General features: G+C 36.5%; 5 protein-coding genes across 5 annotated transcripts; 2 read left to right on the forward strand and 3 right to left on the reverse strand.

Moving 5' to 3' along the window:
- Positions 1-431: 431 nt before the first annotated feature.
- On the reverse strand, positions 432-3218 carry LOC105178897 (scarecrow-like protein 18). Its single transcript, XM_011102471.3, has 2 exons — positions 2846-3218; positions 432-2716 (listed from the first exon to the last, which is right to left on the reverse strand). Exon 2 carries the CDS (start codon positions 2176-2178, stop codon positions 499-501), a length of 1680 nt encoding a protein of 559 aa, XP_011100773.1. The 5' UTR covers positions 2179-2716; positions 2846-3218; the 3' UTR covers positions 432-498.
- A 1176-nt stretch (positions 3219-4394) lies between these two features.
- Positions 4395-7005, forward strand: LOC105178896 (ubiquitin-conjugating enzyme E2 32). Its single transcript, XM_011102470.3, has 5 exons — positions 4395-4625; positions 5527-5658; positions 5773-5857; positions 6025-6188; positions 6262-7005. Exons 1-5 carry the CDS (start codon positions 4515-4517, stop codon positions 6658-6660), a joined length of 891 nt encoding a protein of 296 aa, XP_011100772.1. The 5' UTR covers positions 4395-4514; the 3' UTR covers positions 6661-7005.
- A 1747-nt stretch (positions 7006-8752) lies between these two features.
- Positions 8753-10103, forward strand: LOC105178895 (F-box/kelch-repeat protein At3g23880). The gene has a single exon (XM_020699475.2). The coding sequence runs from the start codon at positions 8856-8858 to the stop codon at positions 9930-9932; it is 1077 nt and encodes a 358-aa protein (XP_020555134.1). The 5' UTR covers positions 8753-8855; the 3' UTR covers positions 9933-10103.
- A 639-nt stretch (positions 10104-10742) lies between these two features.
- LOC105178933 (uncharacterized) lies at positions 10743-11678 on the reverse strand. Its single transcript, XM_020699476.2, has one exon. It carries the CDS (start codon positions 11676-11678, stop codon positions 10743-10745), a length of 936 nt encoding a protein of 311 aa, XP_020555135.1.
- A 968-nt stretch (positions 11679-12646) lies between these two features.
- On the reverse strand, positions 12647-14222 carry LOC105178893 (universal stress protein PHOS32). Its single transcript, XM_011102468.3, has 4 exons — positions 13979-14222; positions 13273-13382; positions 13052-13170; positions 12647-12971 (listed from the first exon to the last, which is right to left on the reverse strand). The coding sequence occupies exons 1-4, from the start codon at positions 14154-14156 to the stop codon at positions 12893-12895; spliced, it is 486 nt and encodes a 161-aa protein (XP_011100770.1). The 5' UTR covers positions 14157-14222; the 3' UTR covers positions 12647-12892.
- Positions 14223-15095: the final 873 nt, after the last annotated feature.

Consider the following 15095-nt stretch of genomic DNA (forward strand, 5'->3'; position numbering starts at 1 on the left):
TCAAACAGCCTCAGGAAAACGGAGAGACTTTGCTATATTGATTTAAAATAAAGAACAAAGCTACTCTTGGTTTAAGAACAATAAGATGTGAGCGATGTCTGTCTACCATCAAACTCGCGGACCAGAGCTTGATTATAAAATGGCGTTATTTTATGTGCCTAGGCCAGCAAGGATCCCTGGACTTGTTTTGTAGAAATATAAACTAAGCTTCATCATCAATTGTTCTTATCATTCTGGGATTGCTTGACTGCAACACGGATCAAAACGTAATTCTAAATTGACCTCAAATCTTGTTATTAGCTGTATTAGTAGAGACCAGAATTCATTGCACAAACCTTCTGATTTGTACCATGGATTAAGAACACGACGTTTATGCAATATGCATATTTTAGAAGCGTTTATGTTTACTAGTTAAAGAAAGTAAACAAAGATCCGCTGCGAAATTTCTTCCGTTTCACTATGGAAGAAAACAAACTCCAGGGCCTATATATATGAGATTTACATAGGACACTGAAACTTCCATGCAGAAAGTGAACTTACTGGTGCTCCTTTCCAACCAATAATTAAGCTTTTACCATCAATATCAAAGGTATAGGAACTTCCAGAGGTGAAATTCTTGACCACAAGATTTGCTTGATACACAGCAGACATACTCAGCTCCGTCTCTTCAAATCCAAAATGCGTAAAAAATGCCCTCCAGACGCTAATACCAACATGCCTAATCTTCCTGTCGTCTCCCTCAGCCGCGACAATATTCCGTATCGCTGAACTGAAGCATGTTCTTTCAGCAATGCACCTGTGCTTCTCATCATTCTTCAGACATTCTGCCATTGACTCAAAGCAAGCACCATAGAAAAAGAGAGCTTCGACAAATCTCTCCACAAAAATAGGGGAATTACAGTTTGCCTCGACTTCAGTAACAACCATCATACAAGGATTCATACTTTTGATAATTCTGATTAAGTGTTCCAGCTGATCAGGCTGACCAATCATGTTCGTTAACGTGTATGCTGCGTAGACAGCAATAGCTTCATCCTCATCTAGATCAAAGAGGTTTTCTTTGAGACCAAAGATATCTTCTACCATGACTACATTAAAAGAAAACTTCAGGTCCAAGGACTGAGCAAAACTCGTCAGTTGTCGACCCGTCTCCTCTATACTTGCTTTTGATTTTATTGCTACAGCAGTGATCTTGAGATGCTCTATAGGATTTTCAGATCTAGCTGCAAGAGCTTGCATCAAAATCGTGCATTGTATTCCTTTCCTGATCTCAAGATCAATAAAGTGCACCTTTCTTGCCTCGGCTACGTCATCTACTACAGCTTGAATCCCAGCAAATTTGGTGATCTGGGAGAGAGGCAGCTTCTTGTGAAACGTGATAAGAGTCATGTCTGGGGTTTTCAATGCCTGTAAAGGATCTTCAATCTTCTTCCCCAAACCCTTGGGGGTGATTCTTCCTGTTTCTCTATCAATCTTCTCGTATAGTGCTTCAGTGAAATAGAACACTAACCTCTGAACAGGAGTCCCTCCAGGGGAACTCATTCTATCGCATTCAAGCAAGAGGTTTCGGGCTCGTTCATACTGCTTCTCGCCTACTTTGTCAGCACAGGCGAGGACATTCTGGACAAGTTGAACTCCTTGAGAGTCTTCCTCAGAGCGGCACAACATGGAACTTAGATACGGATGGCTAAGCAAAGAGCTTTCGTTGGATTGGATGAACTTTTCAGCAGCCAACTGAATGATTGTTACCACTGACATGCCACAGCTAACTTTGCGTTCTGCATCATACCTCGGAATATTCATATATTCACCGTTTAATCTCCTGCACCTGCTTCTATACTTGTTCAGAATCTCAAATGATGCTGAAGGAAACAGGTGAGCTCCCTTCTTCTCAGGTTCGATCAGCTCTGATTTCTGGGAGTCCACACGAACAGTCTTCAGAAACTCATCAGCACACGTACTCCCAAAATCTGCAAACTGTTGCTGTTGTTGGTCAATTTGGGCAGAGCAATCTCCAAAGAACTCTACACCACAACCAAATGAATCCATGCCCATATCTAATTCTCCCCATTTTTCACCTTCACAAAAGCCACTTTTCTTCTCTAAATTCTCCAAGTCATACTCATCTAATCCCCCACAGCTATGGAATTGCTCAGTTTGGGAAATGTTGCTCAACATCTTAATAATATCTAACCCAACTTTTCTTACTTCTCTCCCCCCTTGAATTGATCTTATTCAGTTCAAGAATGTATATATCTTACAATCCTATTATTATACAATTTATTCAGTGAAACTTATATGATGCTGCTTGTTGATAGTTAACTATATTTAGACATTATTAACAATGAGCACACACACGTTCACTTAGGTAAAGACATTAGTTTGAATGTCAACATACGAGCGAATAGTTCAGTCCGGCCTGCATAATCTGAGGCTTAGCATTTAATTGTTTATTAAATTCTACCGGCCTTTCATTGGCATCACAATCAAGCGGGAAATCCAATACTTCACAAGCAGAAGCTCCCAAGAATCGCAAAGAACCCATCAGTTTCCTATCAGGCAGCTCAGCAGATAAGACGGTGACAAGAAAAAGACATCAACTATTCTATTAGCTCAAAATGAAAGCATCAGATACATAAAACTCCCCATTCAATAACTTAAACTTTTACAGAGCAAGAGGGCTTTTCTTAATCTCCTCTGCATTTCCCTGGTGCATCTAAACAATGACCACAAAGCAAATCAAATCATTAGTTAGAAAAAACAAACAGAATGAAAGAGACAGAGACCAATGAAACATTAATACAGTGCATGAGTCAGTGTAGATATATAGGATAATGCTTTCCACCTATACAAATGAAGTAAAGGCAAATCCAAGAATGTCAGTGTCAGAGTGCAAGTGACGTTAGTGAGAGGAAAGAAACTCTCTGATGTAGGCAAGCATTCTCCAACAGTAAGAAACTCTACGATGTAGGCAAGCGTTCTCCAATAGTTGTAAACGAAGAATTCGAACGGCTTATAAGTATGGACCTTTCTCTCCTTAGAGAGATGCCTTTTCAGTGCAAGATTGTGAACTTCATAGGATGTTAGAGTGAATAATATCTGTGGAACATCCACAGATACTTGTATTATTTTCATTAAAATTGTTGGTATTCACTTTAGTAACACGGTACACAATTATTTGCATTCAACATCATTTATTCATTAAGAGCTTATGACTAAAATTACAAAGATATTTTCCTCACTTCACTACTAAGGCGAAGATTTTTCATTCTAGTCCCTTTCATTTCTTTTTCCAGCTAGTTGTCACTTATCTCCTACGGCAACTCTTCTTTTTCTAAATCTAATCCTATTTGTTCATGTTTTCAATTTGAGTCCAGACACAAATTTATACACAAGGTACCAAAGATTTAAAACGCTGAATTGGTAGCAGCCCGACTTAAATATAAATTATTGTCTAATTTATAGATGATATTATTTTATGTTGTGATATTATTAATATTTTATTCAACGGTTCACACTCTACCTACATTGACAGGTAACATAAAATCATCTATGATGGAATATAAATAGAAAACAAGCAATGTGAACATATTTCAAATACGTGTAATTCTCAAACTAGCAAAATTCTCTTCTCTTTATTTAGCCAAAGTTCCCTCTCACAATGGCTGAGGGTCTGTTTATATTACTTAAAAACATTTAATATGTGGAGTGCAAATATCACTTTTACCCCCTTTACACATAGACAATATGCTGTGTTTTAAGGTCAATCTAGTAAATATGTATAAGCCAAAAAAATGTCGTCTATTTTCATTATTTTTTTAAAGATGTATTTGGATGGATGGATTTGAAAGCATTCAGTCCAAAATGCAACCTTATGGAAATGGGTTTACAGTGTTCTTTAGTAAACTTCTTTTCCATCAATCTAGAAATCTTGTGCTAATCTTGGGGGCTACAAGCAATTATAATGTTTCTTTGGGGAGTATCATAAAAATGTGAAAACTTAAGGGGAGTGATATGAAAAAGGGTTGTTCTTATCCTGTTCCTTTGAAAATTGTATGCATGTGATGGATCATCTGATCCTAAAATCATAACAAGGAAACAAAAGAGAAAATTGTTGTAGCACTTTATAGATATTTTAACTTGTCTCCTAGCAACGACTAACCCCACAGAACCGCATGGTATAGGTCAGCAGCTTACCCTGTGCGGTGCTGTTGAGTTGTTTAAGTCAAGGATTAGTGCACCGTGTCGAGCGTCTTTAGTTCAAACCGTAAATTGCTTGGAAATGCAATACTGGAGAGTGCGGAAGCAAACTTCCAATTAAACTTTAACACGTCAGCGTATGGTTCCATCAAATGACGTGTCACACTTATTAAATAATACCTGCCCGCACTGGAACGCCCACACTCTCTCTCTCTCTCTCTTCTCTATCCAAGTAATAATTTTATGGGACATTTCTGATCGTCGTCCTAGGCGAGAAGAATCAGGTGCCGTGCGATCTACCGTAAGAGGAAACAATGGCGCAAGATAAGTACAATCGGAAGAATCCCGCCGTGAAGAGGATTTTGCAGGAGTTGAAAGAGATGCAATCGAATCCGTCCGACGATTTCATGAGCCTTCCCCTTGAGGTATTAATTGTTTTTCCTGAAAATATAATTTTCGATTTTTGGGTTTGTATTTCGCAATTTGTACGAAGAGTTTTGTTTTTGACCGGAGTTCTTTAAGATAATTTCTCGCCGCGAACATGATCTTTAGATGATTTAATTTTAGGAAAACAATTTGAGGTCGGTGACATTTAGCTTTAGCAAAATAATTACAGATTATCAGATTTATTACGTGTTTTGTTCCTTGAGATATTATTCTTCCCTGGAACTTTTAGCTGATTGCTCGTTGAGAAAACGACGCTTGCAAAAATTGATTAATGGAATTTTTTGGGAAATTGTTCCAGTGGTTCCGTATAGCGTTGCAGGAAGGAAAATCATTTTACGAGGCTGGATCTGAATAAAGTTCTGGTTTTGAGATACTTGTTGGTTGATATGCTGTAATCACCTTGACAACATTTTAGTTTCGCATTCGGTTGTGATTTTTCATTTTCCGATTGATGATGTTGGCTGCGGATATGACGCTGATCGAATTTGATTTTCATGAAGAGTTGGTTAATAGATAGTTTGGATGTTGAATTCAATCAACTCCTTTTTTGTAAGTTTAAAATTAGTCATTGAAAAATTAACATTGCCTGGGTTAACTTATTGCTCTAGTGGTTTTTATTTGTGTACTGTTTGAGATCTCTTTGGCCTGTTATGGATTTAAACTGGCTTACTTTTTGTTTTGTTACAGTGTACATGTTGCTTGAATTCCTCTTTACTCTTTTTTTGTCCATGTACAATAGAGTACCTTTACCTTTTTCTTTTATGATGACTTCTGTACTTGAAGAAAAATACTATGTTAGCTGCTCTTCATCTTTTCTCCAAACTATTGTAAGAAAAATCCAAAAGTAATTTACTCTGTGATTCAATATTTCTTCTCCAGGAGAATATATTTGAATGGCAGTTTGCAATTAGGGGGCCAAGAGACACGGAGTTCGAGGGAGGGATATATCACGGACGAATTCAGTTGCCTGCTGAATATCCTTTTAAACCACCTTCATTTATGTTGTTGACGGTATTGCAATACTGTTTTTAAGTAGCTTATCAGTATCAGTGGAACAATTTTCATGTGGATTCTGAAAATTGTGTTGGTATTTTACCTGATCTTCTTTTTTCATTTGTTTTACAGCCCAATGGTCGATTTGAAACCCAAGCCAAGATATGCCTGAGCATTTCTAATCATCACCCTGAGCACTGGCAACCATCTTGGAGTGGTATGATCATGTCTGAGATATTTATGATAGCTCAGATTCTTTTGGATATCATCACAAGTTTTAGTCCATCGAAAAACTTATATGTTATATTTTGGTATCTTGTACCCTTTTTCTTGGAAGAGTTTCTTTAATAATTCTAGTAGTGGGTTTGGTCTTTTTTTTGGCAGTTCGCACTGCTTTGGTAGCATTAATTGCATTTATGCCTACTAGCCCAAACGGCGCCTTGGGATCCTTAGATTACTCAAAAGAAGAGAGGAGAGCTTTTGCAATTAAATCTCGTGAAGCGGCTCCGACTTTTGGGTCTCCTGAACGCCAAAAGCTGATTGATGAGGTTTGTTGTGCATGCTTGATTGGACGTTTTATATTTTTTTCCATCATCTTAAACTAATACTTGGCTTGCTTAGATTCATGACTACATGCTCAGCAAAGCACCGCCGGTGCCTCAGGGCAACGAAACTGCTGAAGTACAGACTGATAATAGAGAATGTCAGCACAGTCCCCAAAATGATGCCGAGGGAACTACAGAAGCAATCTCACATCCCGCTGAAGATGATGGAATCATTGAAGAACCAAATGAAACCCCTGCAAATATAAATGTTGCTGAGACATCACAATCTGTTCCTACCGCGCCCACAAATGGACAGCAACTGTTGCATAAGCCAGAACCAAGGGTTCCAAAACCAGCGGATGATCGTTTGTTCACATGGGCTGCTTTTGGGCTTTCTGTTGCTATAGTTGTTCTTTTGTTGAAGAAGTTCTTGAAAGCTAGTGGATACGGTGCTGTCTTTATGAATGAGTCGTAAATGTCATATAGTATTTGTTGAGCATGCATTAGTTGATGCGGGAAGTGACAGAGTGGGCTACCCTTTTCTGTTGCCCGGCAAATAGGAGAAAAACCTGCAACTAAGCAGTTGCAACGCCTCAGTTGGGAGATATATAAACATATACATATATATATATATATGTATACATGCATCTTGTATGTACATCCTTTTTCAATTATTGTATAGATTAAATAACGATTACGTCATAAAGTTCTGAACCTTGTAAAGAAGCTGAACTATATTGCCAGAAGGTAATTTCTCTATAGTTAAATCAAATTTATTGTCTGCACCTATTAAGCACGATTGAGGTGCATTCATCTGAAACAGTGTCCAACGTATGGAACTCTTTACTCTTCATGTCCTTTTAATTGGTTTCTATAGAAGTCGTGGGATTATCAAAGTCTTAGGATAACATCTTTAGAATCTAAGGCCTCCATCTTATATTAAGTGGGTGTTTGGCTAAACTTTTTTAAATGTCTTATAAGCTCTTATATCATATAAAATATTTTAAAAGCTTATAAGATATTGGATTTTATTTAAATTTTTTTAAAAGTGTTAGGATAAAATAGGTGTTAAAGCTTATAAGATATTAAAACATCTTATAATATGTTAGGGCGTTTGGCATAATAAGGTTTTTTATTGGTAAAATAATTAAAATTGGCATGCTATCATTATAATCAAATAAGTTGTTATTTTTTGACATGTTTTGCTTTAAAAAATTTTAAGACACTTTTATAAATAGTACACATTGATTTAATTCCAAATCAAAACTTAATAGATAATTTTTTTACAAAAACAAAAAAAAGACGATTTATTACCTGAACTTTTGAATAAAAATAATATATATGTACATTCATGCTACTCGAATATAAATATAGATATATAATTGATATTTTCTTTATAAATGCAAAGATTATTCTAGTCGTATAACTTATAATGTTTTGAATTTATATTTTTCAGTAAATATAATATCAATATTATTTTTATTTTTATTTAACTATAATAATTTATTATTAAATAATAAAATATTTTTTTTAATGTTAGAAAAATTTACTAGTAAAAAGTATTTTCTAAATTCTAGAGAGAAAAAGAGTGTGTGTGTGTGAGAGAGAGAGATGATAGTGTATGTGGGTGTGCGCTTAATTGTATGAATTGTCATATGATATATTAATTTTATATAGTTTATAGAATTTTATAAAAAAAGTTGGAAAAGTTTGAACTTTTTTTTCAAATTTTGGATTTTATAAGCTTTTTAAAAAAAATTAGCCAAACACTTTATTGGAGCTTATAAGCTTTCCAACATATTATAAAATATTTGAGGAGCTTATAAATTTAGTCAAATACCCTCAAAAATCGCAACTGAAAGGAGGGTGGGGGTCGAGTTTTTCTTCCAAAATCGCCAATAAGCTGACGAGTTCATCGTTAATGAAAGAAGGTCAGTAATCAATTATAATTCACCGTCTTCCTCATTTTTGATATTGTAAAGTTTTCATGTATTTTCACAAATCCGATTTTACAATATACTCGAATTTTTATAGGTTCTAAATGGTTAGGGTCTTTGTCTTTTTTTTTCTTTTTTCATTCTTAATTGGGTAATATTGAAGGTAGAAGGAGTTATAATTTAAAACTTATAATCTATTACTAATTTTATTTATATATTAATTGAATAATTGGATATTTTAATTATTAGAAGGTATAAAAATTAATATAAATAATAAAAAAAAATATGAGGTCATATTACTCATTTTCATAAATATTATTTTGACACCCCTTCTATATTTTTATAATTACAGAAACATACCAAATGACATTTCTGCTTTTGAAAAATTATTTTAAAAGTTGACCTAATTGATTAGGGGTATTTTTTTATTTTAAAAGATGTCAGGGGTAATTTTTATAATTTTTTGAAAAATAAGAATGATTTGTGTAAAAATAGAATACTTGATAAGTGTAAATATAATTATTTCTAATTTTTGAAAACGAATAACACTAATAATTGAGAAAAATTAGTAATCTTGGCGTAGAAGCAAAGGTCAAAGTCTCTTTCTCCACAAAGTCCATATATGGACTAGACTGGACCATTTTTGTTTCACTCTCTTCTGTTCACTTCTCATTCCTCATAATCTGAACTCGAGACCAAAGAATATTCAGCTCGTCATATCTGAAAAGCTCGAATGGAGATCCCTACCGATTCGATTCCGAGGCTTCCAGACGAGCTGATCGTTGAGATCCTCACGTGGCTCCCAGTAATATCCGTCTTGAGATGCAGGTGCGTTTGCAAATCATGGCTATCCTTAATTTCCAGCCCACAATTCGTTAGATCCCACCTCCGAAAGACCAAACAAGACCCCAATTACACACACCACAGGATTATGTTGAATTATCATGGTGATCTCATGCAATGTTCAGTTCCCTCCCTGCTGCGTGAACCCATTATTGATGCATTTGACACGGATTACTCAGTCCGATTTCCAATGGAGTCAGTCTGGATTATGGGTTCTTGTGATGGTCTGATTTGCCTTGCTGTAGATAGGAAAGGTCTGTTTTTGTGGAACCCATCTACAAGAGTATGCAAAAAGCTGCCTGATTTTGGTGTCAACGAAGACTTTTGTAACTTTGCTTATGGACTTGGTTTTGATAAATCAAGTGATGATTATAAGGTTGTGGGGGTTTTTATAGGCGATAGAAATTCTTATGAGGTGGCAGTGAAAGTTTATAGTTTGAAGAGTGATCAGTGGAAAAGGATCGAGAACTTTAAGGGTCGTTGGCTGTTGGATAAGCCAGCTACATTTGCTCACGGGAAGTTGCATTGGATTGCAAATTATGATTGGGAGTTTAGATCTGGATGGAAGATTGTTTCTCTTGATTTAGGGACGGAGGAATATGGAGTACTAGAGATGCCGAATAATGTAGAAAATGGTTTGTATTCAAAGTTGGGGGCATCTGGGGATTGCCTTTATCTGCTCTGCAGTCATTTAACTGGTGAAGATATGTGGGTTATGGATGATTATGGACTAGGAAAAAGGACGTGGACCAAGTTGGCCAGCATTCCCTACATTGTTGATTTCACTACGCACACCTATAGGTCAGTATTGTACGTGCTAGAGAATGGTGAAGTTGTGTTGCTTTCTGGTTTGAAGTTTGTGATTTTTAACCCAAAGGATCGCTCGTTTAGGTCTCCTAAGGTTAGAGACACGGATGCATTGGTTGCAGCCAACACTTATATTGAAAGTTTAGTTTCACCACTCTAGGGATGTTGAAGAATCATGTCTAACGTTTTGATAAGGTGTATTTTCAATTTCGACACTCTTGTTAGATGTACTGCTAATCTAGTTTTCTTGGTTGTAATCTATTAAGTTTATTCCTCAGAGGCTGTAATCTTATCTAAGTATGGTAATGTTATATTGATTTCTGCTTCGTAACTTATGATTTTGATTCAAAGATGCTGGCTTCCGTGTTGTGAAATTAGGGATTATATCAAACCCAGGACTTGGAAGCATATAGTCTCATTTGTTTGTAGCATACTTTTCAGACTAAAAATCTAGTTTTTCTGTTATTTGCCTACTAAGTTGATATTAAGTGAAGTTGCAAATATTATCTGTTTAAAGTCTTGTATTCCTGGAATTTCTAGTCTTTCCAAGAATTATTACCAGAAGTACCATGTTCCCATTTGATAAAATATGTCGTGGAATCTGTATAATGTAATCTAATACAAATTCAATCTTCGTTGTTTGTGTTAAATTATGTTCGGATGTAGCCATTCTTCATATCAAGCGTAAGTGAGCAATACCATATTTTTGTATATATGAGCATACTTTTGTATCTTAATAGATGTTAGACGGCTGCAGCGGTGTTGGTTGAAAAGCACTCTTTACCTATACAAGAATCCTATCAGGTAAGTTTAAATTCTGCTACTCAATGCTCCAAAATCCTTGACATGCTTCTCACACAACAAAAAGAGAAAACTTCATAATGCAAATATATTGAAGCAATTTTCAAGGACATTAGGTTTGATAGTAGGTCAGACAATATGTGCATCCACCGCAAGTGGATTAGGATTATCAATCCAAGAGGGAAACAATAGCAAGACAATTGCTTGTCATGTGTGTCAACCTACCACCAATACTAGACAACGGGGACTCGACTGCATGCGCTGAGACTGCATCCTCGCAATCTCCAATATCTATTATGACAGCACTGAGCATGCTGTTCATGGTGCCTTTATCCCTTCTAGGAAAAGCATAAACCGCGTTCTGGTAATTGTTCACTGCTATCTCGTAACTGCGGGTGCATTCCTTGAGGGTTTGTAAGAGCTCCGGATTAATTCCTGGTTCTTCAGTAACGTTCTTGGCCACCAACAGGGCATGCTTTGTGAGTTTAGCACCAGCCATGATGGCTAACTCGAGGACAGATGAAACGTCAGTTTTGCCGTTGAGGTGGGGAACAACTGTGGCTAGGCAAAGGGAGGAATAATGGGTTGAGTCACAGATTTCCTTCACTCTTGGATCAACTTCAGTTGATGGGGCAAGAGTCGTTGGTGACTCAACATCGAAGGGTCCATCGGAGTCTGTTGGTGGTGCTGCAATGGGCGAGATGGAGTTAGATGGTGGTTCTGAGATTGATGGAGGGTATGATGCACGAGGGCCTGCTGCAGGAGATGGTGTTGGAACTGGTGCTGGTCCGGGGGATGATATCGGCTCAGGTGCTGGTCCCAGCAATGTCGATGGTGATGGCGCAAAGGCAGGTCCCTGTAATGGCGGTTGCACGGGCCCTGGTGATGGCACGTCAGCTGGTCCGGGGGCTGGTGTTGGAGTTAGCACGTGTGAGATCCCTCTGAATGGCATTCGCAATCGTGAGGGGATGGGTGCCGATCCTGGGGAGGGCTCAGGCTGCAGGTTGGGGGAAGAGTTGGGGGAAAATTGGGATTCTGCCAAGCGGAAGGAGATGAAAAGAGTGCAGGAGGCGAAGAGCAGCCTGAGATTGTAATGGAGTGCCATTTTTGCGGGGGTGCTAGTCTGCAGTTCTATGGGAATGATTGATAACTTTATGGGATCCGTATGTATAAGAGCTTGTAGAGAAATAGGATTGAGTTTGAGGGGTTGTTACCGTCTTGAAAAGAGGATGACCACCTGATTGTCTTGTGCTTGTTTAACGCATTTCAGCAGTGGCCCTCATTTTCTTGTCAAAGAGAGTCCTACATTTGCCTTTTGGACTCGCATCACCTCCGAAAATTCCTCAGAATTCAACAGACACAATGTGTGTCGCATACCAAACAATTACAAGAAGCGAGAGCATTCATGCATGCACGCGTGTAGTGCGTATAGAAGGTTGTTCTTTTGATAATAAGGGTCGCTTAGATTGAGTATACACTACCGGTTGTATCATTAATAGAACTAATTAATTAAAGGCATAAATATTTATGAAAGAAATAAGTATATCTTAGTCAATTCACCTTATATCAACCAAAGTTGGTTACTATAAAGGCTTTGAAATTTAGTAAATAGTACGGAAATTTTAAAGGAATATGACGCTTTGCATACACACTCTCTCATTGTTCGACAAGGAGGAAACCGCTGCGACTTATAATGCATAAACACTAAAAAAATTACTACATGCAGTGTTTGGCACCGTCTCGAACACGACATTTGTATTCCAAAAGTATAAATTACTGAAGAATGTGGAGATGGTCATGAATTTAACTATTTGATTGAAGATGGATAATTATTTATTTTTTGAAATGACATAATGATTATGTATACTTAATCTTATGATGAATCCATCTTTTCTTCATGGTGATATATATTTTATGAATCAAGTTTTTTTATGTTGAAATTGAATTCATGGTCATGGCCATGTTCTTTCAAACTTTTATGCTTTATGTCCAACTCACAATAGGTTCAGTTATCATGTGTTCTGGCAATCAACTTCAAAGAGTAAATATTCAAATGTACTTGAACTAATAATCTCATAATAGGAACATCATGCGATGGCCATAAGTTTTATTTGATCTGCTCAAAGTTACAGGGAACTCTGACTGCTAGAGCTAAGGCAAGCAAACAAGCAGCATCCTCGTACGAGCAATGCAACAAAACTTCAAGTTTGAAATACACACAACCTCAGTTATTTACTACATATCAATTCTAGAGCCCAGAAAATTCAAGGAGTTTCAGAAACAAGACGAATAAAGCTCCACCCGCGAACAACTTCACGTCTAGTCGTGGCTCTTCACTACAGTAACCGGGCAAGAAGCGTTGTTCACCACAAAGTTGCTAACACTGCCCATGAGAGCCCTGCAGAATTACATAAATTGTAGTCTATTAATGAGCTAGCAGGAAACCTCAGAAGCACACACGTTTTGCAAGAATCGAACCTTTTGATTTTGCCAAGACCTCTATTCCCAATAACTAGGCAGTCCAGGGGAATGCTGTCGATTGATTCACATAACTTCTCTCGAGCATCTCCCCAGAAGATTTTCATGAGCACAACGATCTGGTTTTCAGGAACAGGCACAGGCCGTCCTTATCAGACATCAATTGTGGTAATTGATATCATTTCAATTGAAGTTGAGTATACAAATAGGAAAAGATCTACCTCTTTCTGATTCGATGCAGTTGAGACTATATCCAGTGTTTCAGGATCAGGGCTGACTTGATATTTCTTCATGTTATCACGGTTTGAGAAATCGCTCAGAGGAATCAAAGCTAACAAAGAGTAGATGAAATCAATTGATTAAGATGAAGAAGAACAACAGAGAATCACACAGCCTTAATATCTCCGAATTAAAGCTTCATGATCATCACTGGTAAGTATTCATGTGGTCCGATTCTAACAAGATTATATGTTGAGATTCAAATAAAAAACATAATCATATATCCACTGACCACTGTAGTAGACATCCCTCTTTCATTCACAAAACGAAAAATCTCTCCTTTTCAATTGAAAAATCGCATTTTGTCAAATATCATTTACCAAGATATGAATCACAATGAGAAGAAAACAGGAGGGGGAATAACAACTTTATCAGGTCTATTATTCGATCAAGAGTTAAGATACAGTTACAATGTTGATCCACAGAACATAACATGCACCATTCAAGTGCCACAGACAGAAATCAAAATCTGCTCAGCATTTCAACATAAAATTAACGGTGAGATCAATTATATGCTAAATCACCTGTTATTTAATAAAACAGTACTCTCAAAGAAAGCAGAAAATTAGAGTGATTCAGATCAGTGATCTGATCAAATTCAGATTGATCGGTAAAAGTCACCAACAGGGAGTGAGATAGGGTGCATACGAGAACCGGTGGTCTCCCATAGCTGCATCTCGCCAGTCTCATAATAGCCTTCCGGGCGCACGCTGACGAGAATCAGGTGATCCCCTTTTCGGACCAGGTTGTCCACAGCCCATTGCAGAGCTTTTTTGCTGCATGGTGAGAAATCAACTGCCACGCCTACTCTCCTGCAACCTCCCATTTTTGTTTTCTCTCTCTCTAGAATTTTTTGTGCTTTCTCACTCGAAAAATTATGATGGAAATAAGTGTCTGTCCGCGTCTTTTAATACAACATCGACGAAAATCAAGGCAACATACTGAGATTCAGAATTAATTGTACACAAACAAAAAAGTTAAAAAAATGAGAAATTCTAATTTTGGCGGGCTGAACCAATCATATGATAAATACAATATACTTAATGTGTGATTGATCTACCGAGAAAGTGACTAATCATATAATAAGTATGGTACAGTTATTTTATAATTTGATTCGACTAATTTTAGTTCAGATAAGAATTTTTCGTAAAAAAAAATAAAGAGATTATTGTTATAATATATTGTTGCGGAAAACAATTTAAAGACAGGATAAGGTGAGGTGTGTGTGTGTCAGTGGTGGAGGCTGTAATTTGATGAAGGATCCATTTTTCGCATTTTAGTCATGCATGCACCCACACCCTCCAATTATTTATTTATTTACTTTTTGGGTATAATATAAATTGTAAGCGAATTAGATTTTTTATTTCCAGTCTTTTTGAACTTTTTTAGTGTATAATATATATATATATTTTAAATAATTATATATAGTGTGTATGTATAATAAATTAATGAAACAGAAGATGTTATAAAATTTTGAATAGAAAATTCAAACGAAATTGTAAGAGCAATTTCTTCTCATGCATTTTCCAATACTTCTTTTTATTTAAAAAAAAAAAGAAAGAAAGAAAAACAAAAAGTTATCGTCTTACCTTGAGTTCTAAATTTCTAGGTAAATATATGGTTTCTGTGCATCAAAGGTTGATTGAGAATATTATGCATACACATTCAATGTGTATCAATATTATATATTGTTGGAGAGGGGTAATTAAGATAATTAAAATGGCTAAAAGAATAGAATGTTGTTATGACAAATCCTACTGAAAAT

Source organism: Sesamum indicum, linkage group LG10 (genome assembly GCF_026168435.1).
Source record: "Sesamum indicum cultivar Baizhima isolate 11 linkage group LG10, ASM2616843v1, whole genome shotgun sequence".
NCBI classification, from domain to species: Eukaryota; Viridiplantae; Streptophyta; class Magnoliopsida; order Lamiales; family Pedaliaceae; genus Sesamum; species Sesamum indicum.

Excerpts from the sequence above, each read along its gene's own strand:
- LOC105178896 (XM_011102470.3), top strand. The coding sequence starts at position 4,515 with ATGGCGCAAGATAAGTACAATCGGAAGAATCCCGCCGTGAAGAGGATT. Across the intron at positions 4,626-5,526 it reads TCATGAGCCTTCCCCTTGAG|GAGAATATATTTGAATGGCA; the intron begins GTATTAATTGTT and ends TTTCTTCTCCAG. Across the intron at positions 6,189-6,261 it reads GCCAAAAGCTGATTGATGAG|ATTCATGACTACATGCTCAG; the intron begins GTTTGTTGTGCA and ends TGGCTTGCTTAG.
- LOC105178895 (XM_020699475.2), top strand. The coding sequence starts at position 8,856 with ATGGAGATCCCTACCGATTCGATTCCGAGGCTTCCAGACGAGCTGATC.
- LOC105178897 (XM_011102471.3), bottom strand. The coding sequence starts at position 2,178 with ATGTTGAGCAACATTTCCCAAACTGAGCAATTCCATAGCTGTGGGGGA.
- LOC105178893 (XM_011102468.3), bottom strand. The coding sequence starts at position 14,156 with ATGGGAGGTTGCAGGAGAGTAGGCGTGGCAGTTGATTTCTCACCATGC. Across the intron at positions 13,171-13,272 it reads CTGCATCGAATCAGAAAGAG|ATCGTTGTGCTCATGAAAAT; the intron begins GTAGATCTTTTC and ends CCTGAAAACCAG. Across the intron at positions 12,972-13,051 it reads GGTCTTGGCAAAATCAAAAG|GGCTCTCATGGGCAGTGTTA; the intron begins GTTCGATTCTTG and ends GTAATTCTGCAG.
- LOC105178933 (XM_020699476.2), bottom strand. The coding sequence starts at position 11,678 with ATGGCACTCCATTACAATCTCAGGCTGCTCTTCGCCTCCTGCACTCTT.